The following is a 23,851-nucleotide window of genomic DNA, read 5'->3' on the forward strand; positions in this document are numbered from 1 at the left end:
AAATTACCTTAAGGCATATTAAAATGTGCTCGCAAAATGACACAGGAAGACTACCACTGATTTCATAAGTGCTAACCAATACGTGCCCCATGACACTTGTCACACCGCATTCCAGTCAACCACAGGTTTTGCCGGACAGTGAAATTGTATTTTTCCAGCGACAAAGTATTGTCCTTTGAGAGCTGCACCATGCCCCAGGGGGTGCCCTCAAGAGTTGGGTCCCAGATATGGGAGACATGAGCCTGCACCAAAATACTTGCCTATGAAGGGAGGGTTGCAGATGCGGCAGTTTTAACAATTGTAAATGGGGCCGCAATCCCTTCCTGATAGTTGTTCATTGGTATTTGGGAAAGAAGCAAGTGGTGAAGAATGCAGCCGCTCTGTTGATGTGAGATCAGCACAAGGAGACTGTGACCGGTTAAGTCCCTTTGTATTTTCTTATGCTATTAATTATTATCATCATTGCATCACAGGCTGAACTTGCTGGCCCTGTGGGTTCTGCCTTCTTTGGTGTGTGGTTTGTGTGTATAATAAGCTGATCGATACTGTGGCTTGCAGTTTTGAACTCTTGAGGGGGGCTGCGTGGATATGGGGACTGTTAGGATGAGTTCCTGCACTTCAAAGTTTACAACTACATCACTGCAAACACAGTACCAGTCCTCCTTCATAGTCTGTTAAGTGTTCTGCATCTACCCATACTGCTTAGCATTTTGTTGTCCACCTCCCACCCTATTTTATTTTCAAATATAGATAGCATAGTTGATGTACATTCATATGCTGAATTAATATCCACCAGTGTTTAAAAAAAGCAGGGGGTACTTCGGGAGACACTGGGTTAAAACCAAAACCAACTCTCAAGGGTCATGCTTATTCTAACGCCACAGAGGTCTAAAATTGTTGCCTCATTTCCTAGCGATTTTCTTGGCACCAAAGTGCAAAGAAGAAATGTTTGAAGGTTAGAGCTGTGAACTTAGAAGGAAACACATCTCAACTGCACAGCAGACACCCAGCAACTGCGAAGACCTCCAGCGTGTGTACGCAGTAGGATTGTAAGAGATATGGCTCCTTGGATCGGAGGTGCTAGCAACTGAAATTATTGCCCCTGCTAGGTAGGCAGCTAGATTTGCAGTTTAGTGGTAGAGCAGCAGCAGGTAGGCCAGGTTACACCACAGACCAGGTTTCCTCAACCTCTGCCCTCCAAATGTTTTGAGACTACAATTCCCATCATCCCTGACCACTGGTCCTGCTAGCTAGGGATCATGGGAGTTGTAGGCCAAAAACACCTGGAGGGCCAAGGTTGAGGAAGCCTGCCATAGACTGTATGTTGCCCATTACAGTTGCCCATTACAGTTGCCCATTTCCCCAGATTTTGGTCAGACATACATTTTCTTCTCTGGGCCAGTAATTGGGTAACAATTCACAAGGTCTTGAAGAAAGACAAGGAGCCAGCTTTGGGTCTCCTCCAGATCTCCTTTTTATTGTGCATTCATGATTATTTGCACTCATGATGCTATTGGTTGTGCGCGATCCTGCTTTCAACTCCGTCCGTGCCTCCAAAAGTTTGGCAGTGATGCATGGAAATGATGTGTTAGCATTGGGGGAGCATTTCAGAACTAATAAAACAGAACTAACTCCATCACTAACGCACTATGAGTGTCAAGCACTTTGCAGAATACATGTCTGGGTGTTTTGGAGTTGTTATGTTGGAAAATTTGTGCAAAAATCAATAAAAATTATATTAAAAAACAAACAAACATGTCTGGATGTTTTAACAAAACATGTCTGAGGAGGCCGTTGGATAAGACTCAAACATGGCTGAGAGCACCTGCCAGATTGCGGAGCTTTTTGAAAAGAAGAATGCTGCAAGACCCCAAAGATTCAGGAGATGGGCAGACTAACGATGAATTTATGTCGCGAAGAAGAGGAGTGGCTAAAAAGGGAGAAATTTTATACACCCTGTCCATTCTCCTTCAAAGGACACTTGACACAGGAATTTGTTTCTGTATAGCTTGCCAGGTATGAACTAGGCAATCATGGATGAAACAAGAAACAATTCTCATGTTCAAAGCTACTGGGCAAAATGTCACCATGATCAAGGGAACTGCTGCCAAACTGTACCCGAAGGTTATTCAGTTGTTATCCAAGCAGGTGCAATGCCACAGATAGTGAGGCTGTTTGTAATTGAAAATGACTAGTGTGAAACAGGACCAAAGTGCTATTGGGGACGTCACCAGTGCAGTGCCTACAGGCTCTGTAACACCCACAAACAAATGTGATGGCGCCTGCGGAGACCAAGCAGTGATAGTCAAGTATAGTTTGGTTCCAGCACTTTTTCTTGCCTCAGGATTTTCTCATCAGTTCTTCTTTGCACCCTTGAGTGGTTTGGCTTGACCAGATTGTGTCACTGAACTGCGATAATGCCTCATGCTTCCCTAGATATGAGATGGGAGAAGGTGTAGAGGTGTGTCTGTGTGTAAAAACCTCTGACTTTGTGTGGGTGGAATGTGTTCTACCATACAATTAAAGCTAAGAGCTGCCCACCATTGCCCTGTCCACTTGGGCCACCACTGCCATGTTATGATGGCCCCAGCCCTCTAAGATTGCCCACAAAGTCCTTGGGTTCTGTACTGGAAGAAAGGCGGGATATAAATAAATAAAGGGTGAGAAGCAGGGAAAGGAGTTCTATATGCAGAGATTGGGAACTGAGAGATGATGACTTAGTACCCCAAGTAAGATCTATTCCTACCAAAATGGAGTGGCAAGGTGTTAAAATAATTCACTAAATGAAGGCACCTGCTGATTCACAGGGTATTTTAGGTTAGGATTAGGAGTAAAGCTGGGAAAACCAGATATCCATATATGACTTCTAATGATACCCCCTACCCAGTCCTAGGTTAAGAAGTTAAGAACACTCAGAAAGATCCTAATTTAAAGCAATTTAAATGTTCCCTCCTAGAGTAGCCCAATTTGGTTTACCGCTAAGAAGATTTAAATATAATTTGCACCTTTGTACAGAGGTGAGGATCAACTTAACACCTGACTTATCTTGCTTTGCAGCTAAGCCCAAAGGACACCCTGCTATTTTGGCAGTCTGCTTGATTCTGGTGGGAGCAGCGGTAAAAGATACAAGGGGATGTCAAGAATCTTGCAGAAATTATGAGAACTGTACTTCAACAAATATGTTATTTAAAGGTGCATTAAGTTTTACATTCCAATCTTTGAGTCAGGCTTCAAGATACACAATTTAAGTGTATAACAAGGAAGAGGAAGACCATAGCTAGTTTTAATATGATATACATAGAGACTGGAAAAAACTGCTCTTTACTGCTCTTTTTTAAGGTTGTAAATGAACCCCTGATAAATGGGGAGGGGGGACCCCCAAAGTTAGGTGTGTGAAGCTCCCTTAGATTGGAAATAGCCAAGGCAACCTAGGATGCAATATAGTATCTTATTCATAATACTCTGGGCTCTTCCTTTGCCTGCATGGTATGATTGCATCAGATGTCATGGTGATTGACAGGTGGGCAAACTCATCCACCTCTCCAAGTGGCTTGTGGGAATTGGGGAACAAATCCATATTAAAATGGGCTTAAGTCATTCCCTCTCTCGTGGAGCTGCAGTTGAGTGTCTTAACTGAATTCTCAGCATCTTCACCCAAATATACATGTTCACCAAATGATAAATTTCCATGGAACTTTGAAGAAAGACAGGGTAGTTAAGTTTGTGATTTAGATCAGTCCAGGAGATGTTACCTATATGTGGGAAAAACAGAGTTTCTATTAGCAAAATTTAAATTCTGCGTAAGATAGAAATAAACCTAACATGCAAATGTTGGAGAAGTATTATATGTTGTTGCAAGTGTAGATGGCTATTTATATATACTGTATATATATTGCATTAAGGTTTCAACTGCATTCACAAGAAGTGGAGAATATATACCTCTTAAAAGAAATAATCCGATTCAGGTGGGTTCTTCTCCCCTCTATAAATATTATAAAACACACAATTGTGTTTCTTCAAAATTTTATTTCTATTTAAATTATGGGGCCAGCCAGATCTTCTAAGAAATGCATTCATCTGAAGAAATGAAATGCTTTTGTGGAAGTAGAATTACAATTGTATACATCTTTTTTGTTTAAAAACACTTCTCACATTAAATAACTTTTAGTAATATCTTTAAGCCTTCACACAGATAAGAAACCACTTCCAGTACAATAGTTTTTTTAATATGAATAGCACATCAAATGGTCTTAAATACAACTTTTTTTGAATGCCAACACTCCAAGGATTAATGTTTGAAAAAAGTTAGAGCCACTTTCTCCCATGCCAAATAGTAGAGAAGCAAAACCAATATCCAAATCCATCTTTGAACTTCTTTATATATACACATACATAACTTTTTAGCATTTCTACATTTCCCCCCTAAAGTGGAAGCCTTATGCATAATGGAGAATAACTTGCCAAGTAATATTTTCCTTTTCTTAACTACGATTAACCAAAATATAAAAAAGGACAGAGTACTGAACTATAATATCATCTCGTGGCCAGTTTTGCCTGTCTATATAAATGATTTAATAAAGGCTTAATGATTACTTTTTCTTCTTTCAGTAGACATTATGAATCACTTTGCAAAGGACAGGTTATGACCACTAAAGGAAGCATGACAATGCTGAGATGGCCAATATTACTAGAATCCTATTTGCTGGATTTACTTTCCTACTTCCTTCATGAAAGCTGTAAAAATTAGCTAAGGTGTCAATCAGGAGATTAGTTTAATCATTTGTGAAATAATTTAACCAGAAAGAAGCTAGAAAGCAATAAATAATTTTAGAGCATTCTCATTCAGGTTCAATCATGCAGAATTTGAACTTCCATACTCCTAATCCATAAAGTTGGCTGGCTGGTTGTGATCTCAGTACTACTATTAAGATGAATAGATAGTATTTTGATAACATAGTTGAGATATATTTAGCAGATTTTTTTTTGTTATGATCACAGTAACAAAAAGTGGTGCAACATCAGTCTTTCTTAAAAAATAAATACTGATAGTTTGCAGCATTAACAAACAAGATATTGACACTAGGACAGTTATGAAATTATGGTTTTTGAAGTAAAGGGGAATTATTTAGTTATTTACCATCACAACTACCATACCGAATGTTAACGATATGAAAGGAATAGAGATTCTCTATGTACCCACAAGGAAAAACAAATTGATATTAATTTAGCATAATCTTTATAATTTTGCAATTGGCTGAACACAGCACTAATATAGATGGATAAGGCCGACATTGAAGGATATAGGTTAGTGGGTTCCAGAACTATATTTTAGTCTACCCTAACTGATGGCACCCCATTAAACCAGTGAATACAGAGAAATTGGATTTTCTTCTTTTTAATGCTGCTGTATTTAAGAAATGTGAAATGAGCATTTCCATGTGATCCTAAGTATTCATTACAGATGAGCTTTCATTTTGCAAAACTAAGTATCAGGTAAAAGATACAGACTAATACATTAACATTCCTCTGCTGTACAAATTAAATCCTTTTTAAAGAAATGAGCAGCCTAGGAGTTATATACAAAAGAAACCAACAAGCATTGTTGAAATGAAATGCAAAGTGTCACTGCTAAGCTCTACTGTCTGAAATACCTTCAAAGTAAAATTAACAAAAACCCTTAGAATGTATTTCCAAGTCTACAACTCAATTTTCAACAAAATCACACACACTCTCTCTCTCTCCAAAAAAACAAAAAACCTACAAAGCAGTGAAAGGCATATATACATTTTCCTTATGAACTGAGATTTCACTCTTTAGAAGTTGCTATGTTTCAGTATCAGTTTTATTTGCAAGACAACTGTTCATCCCAGTAAGCTCACATTTCCCCTTTGATTACACATAAAGCACTGCACATTTTTTTTTAAAATCAAGGCATACAATCTTATACTATGGTGCCAAGTATGCACAGATAACATTGTGCTCGCATCTCATACAAGGTTAAGTGCAAACGTACGGATTGAATCAGATTTGCAAGCATGCACCCCGTCACTTAAACTACTCTAATACCTTCTTTTCCTATCCCAAACTATCTTCTATATGTTTGCTTTCATGAACCAACAATCTCCCCCCGCCCCCCAAACTTCTAAAAACAAGCAGTGTGCTTGAATTCAGACACAAATACCAAGAAAGTCCACATTGTGCAAGAAAGCAGCAGCTAGGTTTGTCAACTTGGACTAAAAAAAAAGAGAGAAAAACAAACACTGTTCACTGAACAGCAGATTAGCAGTAATGTTCCTCATGAATTGATAAGAGTGCCTGATGCTGAATATCTAACAGCAAATGCTGAATTTGGATTTAATATTTTAGGGGTTTATAGGAGATTAAGCTTCTTGCTGTGCTGGTCTTTTCAAATCCCTGATCTGTTTAACTAAATAGGTCTTCTCATCATTAAATTGTTCATCCTCGGTCCTGTCGTTCTGAAACTTGCTGAGGAACTCAATAAGTTTGGTCTGGTTCTTTAGGAGGATATCTAATATAGGCTGCGTCTTGTTAGGGTTGGCTACGAACACCTGCAATGAAAAAAGATGGTCAGTATAGGAAAAGTTCAGTTAATATATCAGAAAATATTAACTCTCAGAGGAATATTTACATTTATGTAAAGTATGAGCCAAGTCTACAAGGTGCTAAAAGCCCACAGGCAATGTTTGTGCAATTATTAGTGACAAGGACCAAGCATCATTTAAAACAACAGAATGGATTATTCCCTCCTGGAATTCATCAGTTTAACCTATTAATGGAACAAATGTTCCTAGATACTATTTTCAAAATGATTTAGTGCATTTGAATATGCATATTCGCAATCCAAGTAGCACCAAGCAAAACTGCTTACAAAGGGTTGTGTTGAAGAATACTCATTAGTGCAATTAATGAAATAATTCATGCAGAAACTTTTGTTTATCACAGGATATTAAAAACAAATATTACATGGAATATTAAGGGGCTTCTTTTCAGAAAAATGTAGGGGATCTGTTTGCTTTCAAAATAGCTGCATGTGATATATTTATTTGAATGTTTTAGGGAAAATGATAAGCCAGTCTCAGAGAAGGATTCAGTTAAAAAATAAATTTGACTTTGAAACAGAATTTGCTTTGTACAACATACCCCACCCACCCTTTCCAATACTTATCCAACACTTCTCATTCAGTTACGTCAAGCCACTCTGGTGTAGTATTAGATCAATGTAAGATTAGATACCTTCTGTTTACAGGAAGTCTTGAATACCATTATCAACAACATTTAAAAGCTGTTTCTACCTTAAAGACATGAAAGGCTTCAAACTGAATGTTGCGACTCTTGTCTCTTAGAAGGTTCATCATAAGTTTGAGATTTTCAGGTTTACTGATGTATTTTGTCATAATTGTGAAGTTGTGCCTATCCAACAGTAGTTCACCAAGCAGCTAAAAAACAAGAGGGGGGGGGGAGAAGGGAACTGGTGAAGTTTTCCATAAGGGCTATAAAACTCAGTCAACCTTTTTGTTCTTTAGCCACAATGATTTTTTTTCAAGAGGCAGAATTTCTGATATTATAGTCTATTACAACTCTATTCTAGTGCTACCTAAACTAGTATTACTGAGTCTGCATAATTTGGACGACTTAAGGAAAAACTGGATGCGATCCATTGTTATTTGTTGTATGTTGCAGGTAACACAGGAGAATATTTGCAAGCAATCTTGTGCTAAATTAAACCAGAGTTTAAAGGATACTGTATGGGGAGTGTGGCCAACAAAATCCTGACAAGTCTTCTGACTTACAGCACAAGGAGAAAACACACTACAGCCATCTTTAAGATTTTGAGGACCTCAATGGGCTAGTCAAGTTCAGCATTGGTTATTATGGCAAAGCATGAGCTCTATGAGGGGCATAAAGACTTGATCCTTGGGGTCATCCAGTGTACATAGAAATTTCTGCACTTTGAACTTCATGAGTGCAGAATGTTAGATCATGCTGTTTGTTTTTATATGAAACTGTTCATATGAATCAAGGTTTGGGGGGAAAGGTTGTGTATGTGTCCATGTGTATATTAATATATTGATATATTGATGAGGCACCTTAGGGAACAAAAACTTTCCAGGTTTTTACTCAACATTTGCAAAAATATGTTTGAAGTCTTGCAGTTATAGAACCTGTACTAACCATTAAATGTTAGAATATTGGTTTCCTAAAGTATAAAACCCCATGCTTCAAAACTTTCTTAACTGATCAGGAGACAACATAGAATGAATAGCTAGCTTGGTCCTACCTGCTGAAATTAAGTTCTTCATAATATTTTCTAATGTCAAAATAATTAAAGTCAGTAAGGTCTCTCTACCTTAAGCGACTGTCGTTTTGTCACGTAGTTTTCTGAATGGAGTAACTTCTCGTATTCACTGAAGAACTGAATGGAGAAAGAAAGAAAAATCTAACTATCACAAGCACTCTGATTCCAAATGATTTCAATGAACTGGAAGCAGAAATATAAAACACAGAAATAATGTAAAGATTTAAACATTTCAAGTATTTTGCTCCAATTTCTGTATGACCAAGTGGAAAGGCTGAAGGAAATTTTCAGGCAATTCTTTAGGCAACAACATGACAGGGAACACAAGCAGATTTACATTTTCATTATCAGATGTGACCAGCAGATGGAGCACGGTTGTCACACATGCCTTGTGATTATCCTGGCACACCAAGGAAACAGGTTTCTTAATATACAATTTCATTCCCAGCGTTTTTAGAACTGTACAGTTGCAAGAGTTTGCTGTCAAACATTGAACTTGCATTGATGTGGAAATAAGAATAATAAAAACTGAACAGATAGCAGTTGGGCAACATTGTGAAGGGACAGCTTGAAACTTCTATTAGGATATAATTAGCATTATTAAATAACAACATAATTAAAAATAAAAATGAAATAAAAGTACATACCCTATCATAATGCTGTTCCAAGAACTCTGCACTGAGCAGCTTGTGCCTTGTTAGTAAGTCCTGAAAACAAGAGATTACACGGTTATTTAAATGGCATTTCACTCTCTTTGGGCAATTCCTCTTCTAAATGGCAGCCAAGATGGACCTTAGTCATGTCAATTTAAATGGATCTATTTTCAGTAGGACTAACATTGATTACAATTCTCTATCTTTCAATGACAGAGGCCCTCACACTTTGATTCAATGTGGAACAATTAATTCACTTTGGCTTGCTTTTGGGCAGTACCCAATGTTCTGCCATTTTGTTTCAGGTCAGAAGTAGTGTTTCTGGCTCTGGGAAAATGCTTTCCTTAAAAATCCTGTAGTCTTGAAAATATTCACCTTTTCCGTTCTGTTTGGTGCTGATTACTTTATCATAACCATACTATGTAATCTTCCTCAATTATTTACAGTCATACCTCGGGTTATGAACGCTGTGGGTTGCGTATTCTCGGGTTGCGGACCACGCCGAACCTGGAAGTACTGTAACGGTTACTTCCGGGTTTCGGCGCTCGCACATGCGCAAAACCACAAAATGACATCACGCGCATGCGCCAAATCATGTCACGCGCGTGCACAGACGCAGCGCTGCAGGTTGTGAACATGCCTCCTGCATGGATCATGTTTGCAACCCGAGGTATGACTGTATATGGGTTACTACAGCCAATTATAGATCACATAATGGAAGGAATTTTGTCTGTATGCTACATAGCCAGCTAAGTTTGACATGACTAAGGTCCATTAATTTTGATGGGTCTACTCTAAGTAGCAGGTGGATACAACCTACCACCTCTGCAGATATTTTGAAGTCACACAATTAATGTGAAGAATGCAACAGTTTATATTTGCCTTCAGGAAGTTATGCAAGGCTCGTCTGCTCCTGCAGCAGTTAAAAAAAATTTAAAGGGTATTTTTACTGCTGAAATTGTTGTGATTTCGTTAATGCTGCTCTATGGCTGCTAGCTGCTGATATTAGATTGTTGTAATGAGATTTTATATACTTGTTATCTGTTGTATGTTTTTCTGAAATTTCATGGGGAAGGTGTGAGATAGATAGCTAGATAGATAAATAAATATGAAGTAGCTGTCAAAATTCAGAATGTGTTACCTTGAAAGTTGCAAAAGCGTCTGAAGCGATGTCAAATGTTGACATTTCCACATATCTGAAGAAGTCGTAAAACTGCTCTGACCACAAGATTATTTTTGCCAGTGGCTCATGTCTGATGCACTCTCTTAACATGATTCCACAATTCAGAGCAATTTCTGGGGATTCGTAACTGCAAAATGAGACATCAACGTAATTAACTCAGAAAGAGAAATATGATCACAGGAAACTTTTTACCTCCTTAAAGTTTCAGCAACTACTGTATATAATATTTATTAGTAAAATAAATTCTACAATTTCAGTGAAACTATTTTAACATTTTCTGTGCCACTCTTCAATGGCAACACTCTCACTAGGGTGGCACTGATGCTCTCTAATCTTGATAAGTAATATAGGAATAGACACCTGCACTTTCAAAACACTTTCACAGTTCACCTATCTACAACTACACTGAGCAATGTCCTATTAATTTTATATTCAATATTGTGCACCAGTTCAATTTTTTCAAATTGCCTGGCTGTCAGGAAGATCTACCACAAATAGCTGAATTGCCATTTAATATATGGTTGCCAGGATACATCCAAAAGGTGTGGAGATCCCCTGGAGCAATGTGAAGAGATACAACAGCAACTGAACACTGCCAATCTCCTTCCTCCTTTTGCATGCACAGATTGGCTTCCCACTTGCACACAGTGATGCAAGTTAGATCCTGGCCTATGGAAATAGCAAATTCTAGATTCTAGATTAGAATTTTGCTCTTTCAATGGCTTACACTCTAATACCTTTGAAGGGATTGATGTAGCAACATTCACTAATACAAATATTGAACCTCCTCACCATCTATGTTTATAGATTATATTGGCAAATATTTTTTAAAGATACTATGTTGCGGTGGTGGCAGCAGCAACAGCAAATTATGAAATAGCCAAGAAAGGGTGCTGTGTGAATCTAGTCTGGGAGGTAGTTCAAAAGGATAAGTCTGCATTCCAGAGAAGGCCTCTGTCACTCCTTGTTTACCTTCTGATGCTAGAGGCATTTGGAGCAAGGCCTCTGAAGACAATCATAACATATATGCCCATTGGTATGAGAGAAGATTGATTCTTCAGATAATTTGGCTCTGGAACAACTACTTTCCCCTCTCTATGACAGTCAGGTTCATAACCTCATATGCTGCTAATCTACAAAGGCTTAGGTTGCAAGAGAGGTCAGGAATACTTATTACAAACTTCATAAGCTGTGTCCCTTTAGTCTTTTAGACTTAATGACCCTCATTCACACCTTTAAAATGCACTGAACACAAAGCTGAATTTAATTGTTTGGAAGCTCCAAATAAATTAGAAAGGGGTTTCAAAGCTTCCTCATGGAGATGGAATGTCAGGAGCATTTACACTGGTACTCCAATATCTGCAATGGCTTCTTACCATATTTGTGTTGGTTTGACTGAAAAAGCTCTCAGTAGTTTGAACTTAAACTTACCTAGACTGCACCGTAGCTATTAAAGTGATCTTAATATTTAGTGGCGATTAATGCACTGTTACCCACATTTGGATGGGCAAGATTTGAATAAGTATAGTTTAATGTGTTCAGAACACATTGCTTGTTTGGGATTTCCTGCTGCATTTGGTGATGGTACAGAGTGGATTGGTCTGGAAATGTGGGATGAATGTGGCCTCCCTAATATTTTAAGATTCTCTATCTTCCTAGTTAAGGAACACAGCATCTCGTTCTGAGAACATCAAGCTATTTATGCATGCAAAACTAAGCACCTCAAAAATATGCTATACTGCTCCCCCCCCTCAAGAACTAGCTGGTGTAAGAAAGGAAAACAGAAGCTACCCTAAACATTTGGCCAAATGCAACTGAGATCATCATCATCATTAGGAGAAAAAATAGCAAAGAAAAATAACTGGGTTCTGTTGTGTGAAAAGCTTCCAAAGTGTTTTAAGGTTGGCAAGCTCTCAATTAACCGTTTTCATAGGTTTTTTTTCTTTTTTAAAAAAGGAAGAGATGTCATTTCCTTAAGTACGGAAGAAAACAATCTCAAATACCCCTCTGTTTCAAACAGCACCAACACTTACATTATGCATTAATTTGGTGTAAAGTGTCACATTTGTTTCATTGTTAGAATGTTAAAAAACCCAAGCATGATGCTTCAATGAAACAATGCAATTAATATAAGAAGCGGAAACAGCAATAAGGCAGGGAGTGAACATAATGAATTAGCCTTTGTCTGGGCAAGCCTGAGCCAACGGTGTATCATAACTACAAGGATATGGATTGTGTATCACAAGCCACAGGGTGAATTGTGACGCATGACTTCAGCTTGAAGTTCTGCTCTGTGAACAATAGGCACAGGGTCAAATGTCTTGGCCCAGTTTGCAGAGTCAGATAATTCTATGTGCAAAACCACTGCCAAACTGCGATCCTAAAGGGAAACTTTAAGGTGAACATTTCTAAGCAAAAAGGCTCAGTTATCGCATAGCACCAAGGCAAACTATGGCTTAGTATGAAGGCATGATAGGGAGATTGTGACTGCATCATTCCTCCTGTGGTCTTGCTACTATCTAAAAATATAATGACTGAAAACTCCTGTAGGTTCCTTGTTGTGATGCCAAAGTATGTCCTTTTAAAAGGTTAGCCACCTCTATGCTAAGCCAAACCATGCCTTAAGTCACAGCAGTGGGGACCAGAAGAGTAGAAAAATGGCTGCAATCTCCTTTTCAGTAGCCTACACATTTGTGATAAACCATGGTATGGCTTAGCATTAAGTGTGAACCAGGTCAAATACAACTTAGGAAAGGAGGGAAGGCACCAAATGCAAGAACAAAAGGGGAGAGGACCTCAAAGGAACATAGGAGGTGATTTGCTGTCCAATGTGTTTTAAGTATTAGTTACTCCCTTGGAAGAGTAATGATTCAGTTTATTCAAAGAGAAACAAAACATGTAATTCACATCATTTATGAATGTGTGAGCTTCAAACATATTGTCTCCATTGCCCTTTAAGGTCTCTTCCACATACAGTCAGTAGTCACTTTCATAATTTTGGTTGAATTTTTCTAGCAAAGACCTATGACCATGCAAGCAACTTCAGCCATCTGTTTTTCACAGCTCAGTTTGACTTCCAATCACCGATAGCATACCTCACTGAAGAGAGCAGGAGAAAGAGGGGGTGTGTGACCTAGTCTTAAGCTGGAAGTACAGCAGTTTATGTTTGTTTATACAACATACTATACGCACCCTTTTAACAGCATGAACAGTATATTTTGCTGAGTGCAGATGTATTCGACTGTGGGGGTTCTTGTACCAATTTGCCTCCTCAGAATGTTGTTGAATATCTGAGCCACATCCTTTTTGCCCTGTAAAAAACACAAGCCATACAGCATGTAGAGTCAGTGGTGAATCTAAAAAGGGATAACATGAAGAGACCATAACTTCATGCCTTTAAAGCTGCAAACTGAATTGTCCAAGACTTGCACTTATTATTGCCCAAGAATTCCCAAAACATTTGCTATTGCGATGCCAATTTTAATATATAAAGCACAGAGCAAAGTTTAACCAATGACACAAGTTTAGGAGTTATGGTTTTATTTAGTCCTAGAATAAAATTTATCACAGTTATACATATCACTGGTTGCTGCTAGGAATCCCCCTTATCCAGTCATGATTTGTGTACTTTAAGAATGAAACCAAACTACCATACCTGAAGTTTCCATCCCATGTGAAGTTTGACTTAATCTGTGACACACTCTTAGCAGGTAAACTTCATGTTCTGAATTGACTATTAGGCATTTGAAAATGGAACAGTATCTTGTTTCATGTACCTCAAGATGAGTTACACTTGTGTTCATTACTATTCCTTTCTTTATATCAATTTCCTCAGAACAGTTTATTCATTTGCTTGTAGTTAGTAGATATTACTACAAGCAGCAGGAAAAAGGCCACAAGCAATGCCTTAAAACATTTATCTAGGAAGATCATGTTGTTGACAGGGTTTCTTTGCTAATTCAAGGTGGTTTAAACCAGGGGTAACCAACATACTGTCTTCCAGATGTTGAACTACAATTCCCATTAGCATCAGCTAACATGGCCAATGGTGAGGGATGATGGAAGCTTTGACAGCAGGGGGCCAGTCTACTTTCCCTCAGACCTTGTGGGGGGCTTGACTATATTTTGGGAAAAAAAATGAACGAATTCCTATGCCCCACAAATAACCCAGAGATGCATTTTAAATAAAAGCACACATTCTACTCATGTAAAAACAGGCTGATTCCTGGACAGTCTGTGGGCTGGATTGAGAAGGCGATTGGGCCGGATCCGGTCCCCGGGCCTTAGTTTGCCTACCCATGCAACACCTACAACACCTGGAGGCAGTGTGTTGGCTACCTTTACTTTCAATGTTACTCTGAGTATATGGGAGCCATTTTACTATGAGCAGCTCCCATGCAGATGAGGTAACAGTCAAGAGTCTCAAACAATATGGGTGAGAACAATCACATGGGCTCAAACTGGAGAAATGGCATCCAGCCAAGGAAGAAGTGCTGTTATCATGGAAAGAGACCCATGCCACCAGTAGCTGTCTGAAATATTATCCACACCAAATGGAAGCTGCAAAGGGGGGGGGGTGCTTGAAGTTTTCTACCCACCCACCTGCACGAATAGTTGGATGTTGAGCTGCTGAATATAAATGCTAAGTATTTAAAAGACAAATGATTTTCTAAATTCCAATTCCATTGTAAGCTGGCCCAAAGCAGCACCAGAGCTCTTTGTTCCGGCAATGAGTAGGACAGTGTTTCTGGAAGCGGCCTCACCCAAACCCCACGTATCACAACAGTCAAGCGTCATTCACCAGCTCAGCCAATTTTGCCTAGGGTCTCATTATTCTTTCCGGACTTGCCATTAGTAACAGTATTTCCTTGTTAGCCGCATAATGAACTTGGTGATGGTTCACAATAATACACAATTACATCATTGTTTGAACTATTTACCACTTCCAATGATGTAACTTTGTCACTATGATGATAAACACACGTCCTTTATGGGCAGAGGTGAAGACTAAAAGCTACTAGTACTGACCCAAGCAGAAGAAGGCATTTAACAAAACAGTTTTCAGAAGAAACCAAGAAAAAAAAATCACTCCAGTAGTTGAAGTAACTCCCTGGGGGCATTTGTTTTAATAGATATGAAAGGTATTTTGTGGTCCATACACAACACCCGGAAGATCTGTCTGCCCACAAACCACTGGACATCTATTGAAGAAGAGTAAATGCACACCTCAAACCTAGAACACCTAATATCCCTTCCATAAGCAAACAATACCTCTGGAAAGTAGTAGATAGGTAGCCGTGTTGGTCTGCCATAGTCAAAATAAAAAAATTCCTTCCAATAGCACCTTAAAGACCAACTAAGTTAGTTCTTGGTATGAGCTTTCGTGTGCATGCACACTTCTTCAGATGTATCTGAAGAAGTGTGCATGCACACGAAAGCTCATACCAAGAACTAACTTAGTTGGTCTTTAAGGTGTTATTGGAAGGAATTTTTTTATTTTGACTCTGGAAAGTAATTATGTTTATTATTAGTGGACTGGATGAGAGCCAACAAGCTGAAGCTTATTGTAGGTAAGATTGAGGCACTGTTGGTGGATGGATGGGAGGTGGTTTGCTCTTGATGCGGTTACACTGCCTCTGAAGGACCAAGTATGCAGCTTAGGGGTACTTCTGGATCCATTCGTATCACAGGAGGTTTAGACCACCTTGGTGGTGCAAAGGGCTTTCCAACAGTTTGGCTGGTGGCCCAGCTGCACACCTAACTAGACAGGGATAACCTAACTTCTATTGTCTATGCTCTGCTAACCTCTAGGTTAAATGACTGCAATGTGTTATACGTGGCGCTGCCTGTGAACAGTTCAGAAACTTCAGAGGGTGCAGCAAGATGGTCTGAGCATGTAATGCCAATTCTGGCCTGACAGCATTGGCCTCCAGTTGGTTTCAAGGTCCAATTCTAAGTGATGGTTTTGACCTATAAAGCCTTAAACGGCTCAGGACCGCAATACTTCAAGACAACATCTCCCCATATGAACAGACCCTGACCCTGTGATCATCATCTGAGGCCCTTATTTGTGTGCCTCTTCCATGAGATGTCTGGGGAGTAGGAAAACAAGAATAGGCCTTTTCTGCAGTAAGTCCCCGTTTGTGAACACACTCTCTCCCCAGGCAGACATGCCAGGCAAAATCATTCCTCTTTGACCATGCCTTGGGATGATTAAACAATCTATGGCCTTAAAATGTTGTTGATGTTGTTGTTGTTGTGCTTTTATGTTGTGAATTTTGTGTTTTTGTATTGTAAACTGCCCTTTGGAATATAAATTTAATAAACAAAAACAATTTATATCCCACCTTTTCCTCAGAACCTGGACTCACGGGGGACTTACAAAAATTAAAATAAAACAACAGACAAACAAAAACTCTTGCTATGCTATACCTGGGTTTCTCAGTAAGCATATATGGAAAAGGCAACCTCAAAGGAGACAGTACAGAAATAACTGGTTAACAGAATGAATGTAGTTTAAGAAAGTCATTTGTTTAAAGAGAAATAAAGTTTTTTTAGCATTAGGGTGTTTTCTAGAACTTTATACAATGTAATTTCGACTTTAAAATTTCCCTTAACAGATCACAAGGATCTAGTTTTATAAGACATCACAGTGGCTTTGTGGACTTCCTGATTAATCTATTCTGGAATGCACCTCCAAGGGGAAAATATCATTCATAACAGTGTCAGGTATGACAATAAGCAGAAGAGACCAGAGAGAGTTGACATTCCAAAGTAAATTCATCATACCAGGATCCATTGAAAGGACAAACAACTCTGTTTCACAGAGAATTAAACGGAAAATTCTTGGAATACCAAAAGCCTTTATCCAATTTACATTCATGCACTATTCAGATAATCAAAATGACAAAAGAGTTGTCACCTCAGTACCAATAAGCATAGCTAACGTGCCTTGAGCAAGTTCACCAAAATCTAGCAATCCTTTGCAGCCACAAAGGTTCCAAATGCACACATGCAGATACACCACCTGCAGGGCTTCTGTTGCAATGCCATTAAAAAAGGAGCCATTTTGCTCAAGTGAAACATTACAATGCACACACAGCTTCTCCTTTCACAGAAATTACTGCTGAAATTTCACTCTCCCCAGATCACCAGGCTCAATATTACGTCTCCGCAAAAGTCTGCAGGTATGTGATGAGCTGGTTTGTCTCATTTAGAATCATGAATTTCAGGCTTTGCATAGACATCTGGCTGGACACTGTGAAAACAGTATCCTGAACTAGATAAGTAAGGCTCATCTGATGTTCTTCTAAATTCCACCAATCACATAGCATATTTTCCCATCCCTGATCTAGGGCAGCAGCAAACATTAGGAGTGGATCCACAAAACTGTGGCCCCAGGATCATGACCCTGGATGCCTTGAGCAGTTTTACTTCCCTTTGAACATGAGGGATCCTGTGTGCTTTACCTTTCCAGGACTAGGAGTCAAACTGCAGTAATAGGTTGGGTATAAAATGTGCTATGACAATATAGTTCTTTTGATGTTACAGTCAAACAACTGTCTAAGTATTAAATGTTCCTTAATAATTAATAAATCCAGAAATTTTATGTGTGAGCATATATTCTCCATCACTTTCCAAACTACAGATTAGGAAGATCTCTTTGGGGAACATGGTTTTCTAAAGCAACATGAATTTGAAACTAAAGCTGCAATGAGACTGTGTAACATTTTCTTACCTCAAAATCAATGAGTTGTAGGTCAGCTACTAGGGTGCTAAGAAGACCACTGTTGTATAGCTCCTGAGCAAGCTGAGCAACAGCTTCTGTCTGAGGCTCCTTTTCATTCGTGCCATACAAGATTTCTTTCATGGCAACTAAATTTTTGGAAACTTCTTCAGTAGCCTGAGCAAGGAAAAACATAAAAGCTGTAATTGTTTCAAAAGCCAAAACCAAGCTACTCATTAGTATGTGCTTGAGCACCAAAACATGCAACAGATATCAAAATGAACAATGAACATCAACACGTATTTCACTGATAAAATTACAGCCCCAACTTCTGTCCACCTATGCATACCTACCTCCTGGTTATACACTGAAAGAATAAAATTATTCCTAATTGGTTAAGTGGTGTTTGTTATGTGCTGAAAACACAGAGAGCTTCAGATGGCTAAATGCAATACGTTTTTTAAATACACAATTTCACTGGTGTAGTTCAGCCAGATCACAAAATCCTGGGGTGGTGATGAGAGTTCAGTGTGCCACATTCCCACAACCAGGGGAGAGTGACTAAGCTACAGAATAACTGGTAAACCCATGACACTCTACAATGGGGGGGGGGGGGAATTGGGACGATTTAGTTGGGGTGGGGGAAGCTAGCTGTCATCTGAACATATTCCACAAAAGGACCAAGAATGCCATACTTTAGCTGAAAGTCAAGGATGTTACACCCTGAATAAAGGTTAGAGAGAGAAGGGGGGGGGGGGAGTCAGAATGCTAGCAAGGTCTGTTCTATGACTAAGTAAATATTTACTGCACCAAGAGCAATTATATATGCCACAAACCAGCACAGTGGCAGTTTAAAAATAAAGCTGAGGTAAACCAAGAAGCTGGAAATAGATCAACATACACAAAATTGTCCAGAGATAGCCTAACACAAAGTGACATGCTGAAGAACAAAAAAAAAAAAACCCCAATATTATTTCCTCACTCCTACATTATTGGAAGTAAAATCCACACCATGCAGGGGAGACATCTAAAACCTAAGGATGTTGATTGTTTTTCCAGATATGCCAGTAGGGACAGCTTGCAAGTGAGAGAAAGGGCTTTCCAACCTCTCACTATTTGTAATGGCATCATTTCATCAAGAAACATGGAATTTGAGGTGTTCTCTGTTCCTAGAACTCAATCAGGAAGCAGGACTTTTTTCAGCTAGAACTTGCCAGAACTCAGTTCTGGCACCTCTCAGGTGGATGACATTGCCATCATAAGAGAAAAAGGGAGGTGTTCATGGTGAGTTCTGGCACCTCTTTTTCTATAATAATAGTTCTAGGTAGAGAAAACTATTCATTCCATGCTCCCTAGGAGGAAGTGATATTCCTGAGGATATTTAGGAGAATCATTTCCTTCATGCTGATTAATCACTCTCTCTTCTAAAAAACAACAGCACACACAAAAACAAAAAACAAGGCTTGTTTGCTTTGGAAGGGGGAAGTTGTGGAAGAAATGTCATTCTGAGCTCAAAAATAGGAAGAGTTCAATACTGAACTGTCCCAAAATTCAAATACCCACAGTATTTTTAAGCCATGAGATCATCAGCCTTTCCAGAAACTCAAAACAGGAGTTGATCTGGTCAAAATGATTTCTGATACAGCAGGGAGGCTGCCAATGAGTAGGAAATTGCAACTCACGTTTGAAAAGATTTAGTGCACACTTACATATGCTGTCAGCATCAAATTGGTTAAGAGGATGTAGGGTTAATGATCTGGCATTTCCTATTGTTTCAACAGGTTCTTTGGCATAACATGAAAAACAGCTGTTAAAGACCATAAGCAGTGCTATATTAAGCAGGAAAAACAGGTATTTAAGAAACCGTCAAATCCCTCTTGCCTGCTCTGTTACAAATAGCAATCAGTTCTACAGGCTGCACATTCTTGCTTTCCAGCCCCAATTGGGACCAGGGCTGTTTAATGCACAGGGGTTATAAACGGGAACTTTGTGAGCACTGCAGGGTGGAGAGCATTTGGTCTCTATTCAATCAAAAATGCTTAGCCTACAGAAGGGTTGTTCAACCTCTTGCCAGGTAAATAGTAGTTTGGAGATCACTGCAAATCTGAAGTAGTTCCGTTGCATATGTGCACGTCAATGTGCAGGCTTGCACACTGCACAGAAGATATGCACATATATAGAGAATCCTAAACTGAGCAATTTGTGTGAGTTTCAGTGCTACAAACTTCTGCAATACACATTCACTGAGGTCAGTGGGGAGGCAACAATATGCTACTGTGGACTCTGGTGAGAAGAAGAATGGGGTAACACCAGAAACAGCTGCTCATTTGTTATTTGTTATTTTGTTATTTTGAGTAATTATTGTACCCCTTGAGTAAAAAACTGGAAGCTGTGTGTATCAACCATATAGGAAAGAGAGAACTTTTAAAAATTTGAAGCCACAATCTCTACCACATGTTACTTTCCAGTGACATTTTTCTTGTGACACCTAAGTTAATAAATAATTATTATGGAAAATGCTAATAATAATAATAATAATAGGTGTCGAGGTGGTTCACAGGATAAAATCACAATATAAAAACACAAAATATATAATCAAAATAAAAACAGAAACCACCGAATAACACCCCCCAAAAAACCCCACACATTTTAAAAGGGCACTGGATGACAATAAACCAAAGGTCTGGTTAAAGAGAAACGTTTTTGCCTTGCACCTATGTATAATGAAGTATGTATAATGTATAATGAAGGCGCCAGGTGAACCTCCCTGGGGAGAGCATTCCACAAGTGGGGAGCCACTGAAAAAAGTCCAGTTCTTGTGTTGCCAGCCTCCAGACCTCTCATGGAGGAAGCACACGAAGAAGGGCCTCAGAAGATGATCAGAAGATTGTACATGAAATCTTTAAGTGCATTTGTGTATCACATTTCACATATTAAGGCGTATCTAAAATGTGAAACAGAATGCCCTTCTTTATAAAAGAAATGAAAGGAAGCTTAAGAGGCAGCATATCAGGTAGTGCGGTAGACGGTACCATTTATAAAACACGACACAATCATGAAGATTGGTTTACCAGGATTGTTTCCTTAACATGATCCTCCATAAAATGTATGATTTACATCTGCTTCAAAACTTTAAACATGGTATCCATCTTCTCAATAGCATAGCTTATTTCTAAGAGTAGTACTTTAGATACACTGAAGATTAGATCATATTTTGCCAATTGAGAAGAGAGGAAAAATTGTAGTGAGAAGAGTTATAGCTTCGTTAGAAATAGAAGGAACTGTGTAGTTAGCTCAATTCTTTTCCACAGCAGCTTCTGCCACCCAGACAAATAAGTCCATATCGTCTTTTGGATTCCCAAGGCAGCAGCTAGAAAGATCAAGCTCCTTGCAGCCAGAAAGGAATGGCACAACAGTCTTCCCACCATTACTAATTAAAATTCCAGGTGGAACAATAGTTATCCTATTGTGAAGAGCATAAACAACCAATGGACTAAACCCTTGCCTGAATCTGAATGCCTAATTCCCACAGTGATTTTAGTTCTGGTTCCAGAAGCAAGTGACATCAGCTTCAAGATAATTTAATTTGCTCCAACCACCCAAGAGATAAAACAATTAGCCGCCGCTAGGGTAGTAACTTTCATCCAACGGCTTCACAGGGTAAACTCCAAGAAGTTAAGAGCACTAGGGAATAGGCACATTATAAAGGGAAATGCCATTCATGTTTATACTTGCATGGCTATATTAACACCAGTCTTTTAATTTCTTGCAGTCTGTGCATCCCCAACCCCCAATACTACTTATAAGAGGTATATTATTTTGTAGAGTGTTACAATTCCTTTTTGCAGGCACAACCTGCAGTGCTATGTGGGCAACAAAGTTCCACACATTCAGTTGTGCAAACCAGAGCCACATTTCCCTGTAGATTTGGAAGTATAGAACACCACAACAAGGTGTAGAAAAGTGGAATTTTAGGCTTATAAACTGTACTGGTTGACTGAGAGAAAACTAACCTGTGCGTGAACATTGCTGTGTAAATATTTTCCTACAACATCCCAGAAAACAGCTATTTAACCAACTGGGCCACATTTAAAAGCCTTCTAAAGCAAACAAATTAAAATAAAACTAACAGTTCAGCCCATAATTATGTGACATGACTGCAGATTGGGCTGTGATTGCTAAAAGGCTGGTCTCTGATGTGCCCTTTTAATTCTGCATTTTAAAAATAGCTTTTCCAACCCATCCTCAACAATTGACCACAAATTATTTAAAGTTTGCTTAGATTTACTATCAGCCTTCCCCAACATGGTTTCCCCTCCAGATGTTTTGGACTACAATTCCCAACACCCTTACCACTAGTATGCCAGCTGGGACTAATGGAGTTGGAAGTCTAACATCTGGTTGGAGAAGGCTAATTTACAGGAATATAAGAAACGTATGCTGGGAGCCCTAAACCCTTAGGAGCAGATTTTTTGAGGGAGGTGAGTTCCATTGGTGCAAGCATAAGTCCATTGTACAAATGGGTGTGCATGTGTGATATCCATGTGTACTCTCTCACACAAAAGCACACAAGAAATTGTTTTGAAGATGAAATGACAAAATAAGTAAAGGGGTGAAACAAAGGGCCAAAACAAGACCCCAACTTCACCATATTTTTCAAATCATAGATTCCTCAAGGGTCCTGTCAGGTGATCAGTGGGTGATCATTTGAACACCTGTGGAACTTGGTCAAAACTTGTTTGAAACATGCCTGCCATAGAAAAATAGATGCAAATTAAGCAATAAACTTGGGTTTTCAAAAGTGACCCTGGAGGCAGCTTAGCTTGCATTTCAATTATAACAACCTTTAGTATAACTGAGACCTCCTTTTCCATTTAATGCCATTTTGGTTTTTCCAGCTTTTACAAATGTGCCTTTCCCCCAAAATTAATTTCTGTCTTCATGAAATTATGTTCCCTTTTAAGTATATTAAATCATCATCATCATCATCATCATTATTTCTGCCATCCCCCATATCCCCTCCTCAACAAAAAAACAGTGCTTCATTTGATATACCGTACTTCCATAGCTGCTACATTTTCTGTGCCACTCCTTCCAGAACAGTTATTTAAGTTCCTGCATGCATCCACCATTGGCACCCCAGTTCTCTACAGTTGCCTGAATATATACTACTTCCTCTCCCCTGGTGTAACTGGGCTCCAAGCTGTCCAGATCTTGACTCCTTTGACTTTGAGAGATGTTAAATGTGGCTCTTTATGCTTATTACCAAAGAGACTTTTGGTCCTCCCATGTTCCTAGCTGGTGTCCCCAAGTTGGTCTTCAAAATGTTGTGCCATACAGCTAATTTCAAAGTAATGTTTCCTCTGATTCAGTCATCCGGCATGGGAGTATTTCTGGCTTAAGCACCTGTTTCAAAACTATTTGTCCATCTCTCCAAGGGAGACACAATGAATTTATTATTATTATTTTTGCAGTGGGGGTGGAAAAGACACTACTTATATTTGAAGTTAACTGAAAATGTTTTGGAGAGAAATCTTACATCCCTTAACTATGCTATAACTAGTTTCTCCTCTGCATCAGTGAGACTATGGGTATTTTTCAGCAACTGTATATACATATTTACAAACCGGGTTGTGAAGATCCATGTTTCAGCCATTCCTTTAACTGTTGCACAGACTAATGACTTCTAAGTTTTTCAAGTACTGCATTCAACATAAGGGAGAAACCTCAGACTAACACTTGCACTAAGGAATTTCAAGAACATTTATGCTGAGATGTCCTATAGTCTGGTGGCTTGAGAAGATGACTACACCCATCAAAGTTGTTAATAGACTTACATCTCATACTGGTGGACAATCTCAAGCGACTGATTACTGAGTAGTGGGTCTGAGATAGGAAAGAATCAGGTGAGAATGCAGGCAAGGCTCAGGAAAGAGTAGGTTTGAGATGGCATGATGGTAGTAGTGACAGAA

The 23,851-nt window shown here is 38.9% G+C and overlaps 1 protein-coding gene across 5 annotated transcripts in view; it reads right to left on the bottom strand.

The window, feature by feature from the left end:
* Positions 1-4,204: 4,204 nt before the first annotated feature.
* The window catches only part of CAB39 (calcium binding protein 39), a 48,005-nt gene continuing 28,358 nt past the window's right edge, over positions 4,205-23,851 (bottom strand). For all 5 annotated transcript variants that reach the window (XM_083506567.1, XM_083506569.1, XM_083506568.1 and 2 more), the window contains exons 3-9: positions 17,892-18,056; positions 13,346-13,464; positions 10,112-10,280; positions 8,965-9,024; positions 8,369-8,434; positions 7,314-7,457; positions 4,205-6,569 (exon numbers count right to left, since the gene is read on the bottom strand). In XM_083506567.1, coding sequence (XP_083362693.1) covers positions 6,381-6,569; positions 7,314-7,457; positions 8,369-8,434; positions 8,965-9,024; positions 10,112-10,280; positions 13,346-13,464; positions 17,892-18,056 — 912 coding nt within the window. In that variant the 3' untranslated portion in view covers positions 4,205-6,380. The remainder of the gene's footprint in view (positions 6,570-7,313; positions 7,458-8,368; positions 8,435-8,964; positions 9,025-10,111; positions 10,281-13,345; positions 13,465-17,891; positions 18,057-23,851) is intronic.

The sequence above is a fragment of the Podarcis liolepis genome (assembly GCF_965112155.1).
Source record: "Podarcis liolepis genome assembly, chromosome: 5".
Lineage (NCBI taxonomy): Eukaryota > Metazoa > Chordata > Lepidosauria > Squamata > Lacertidae > Podarcis > Podarcis liolepis.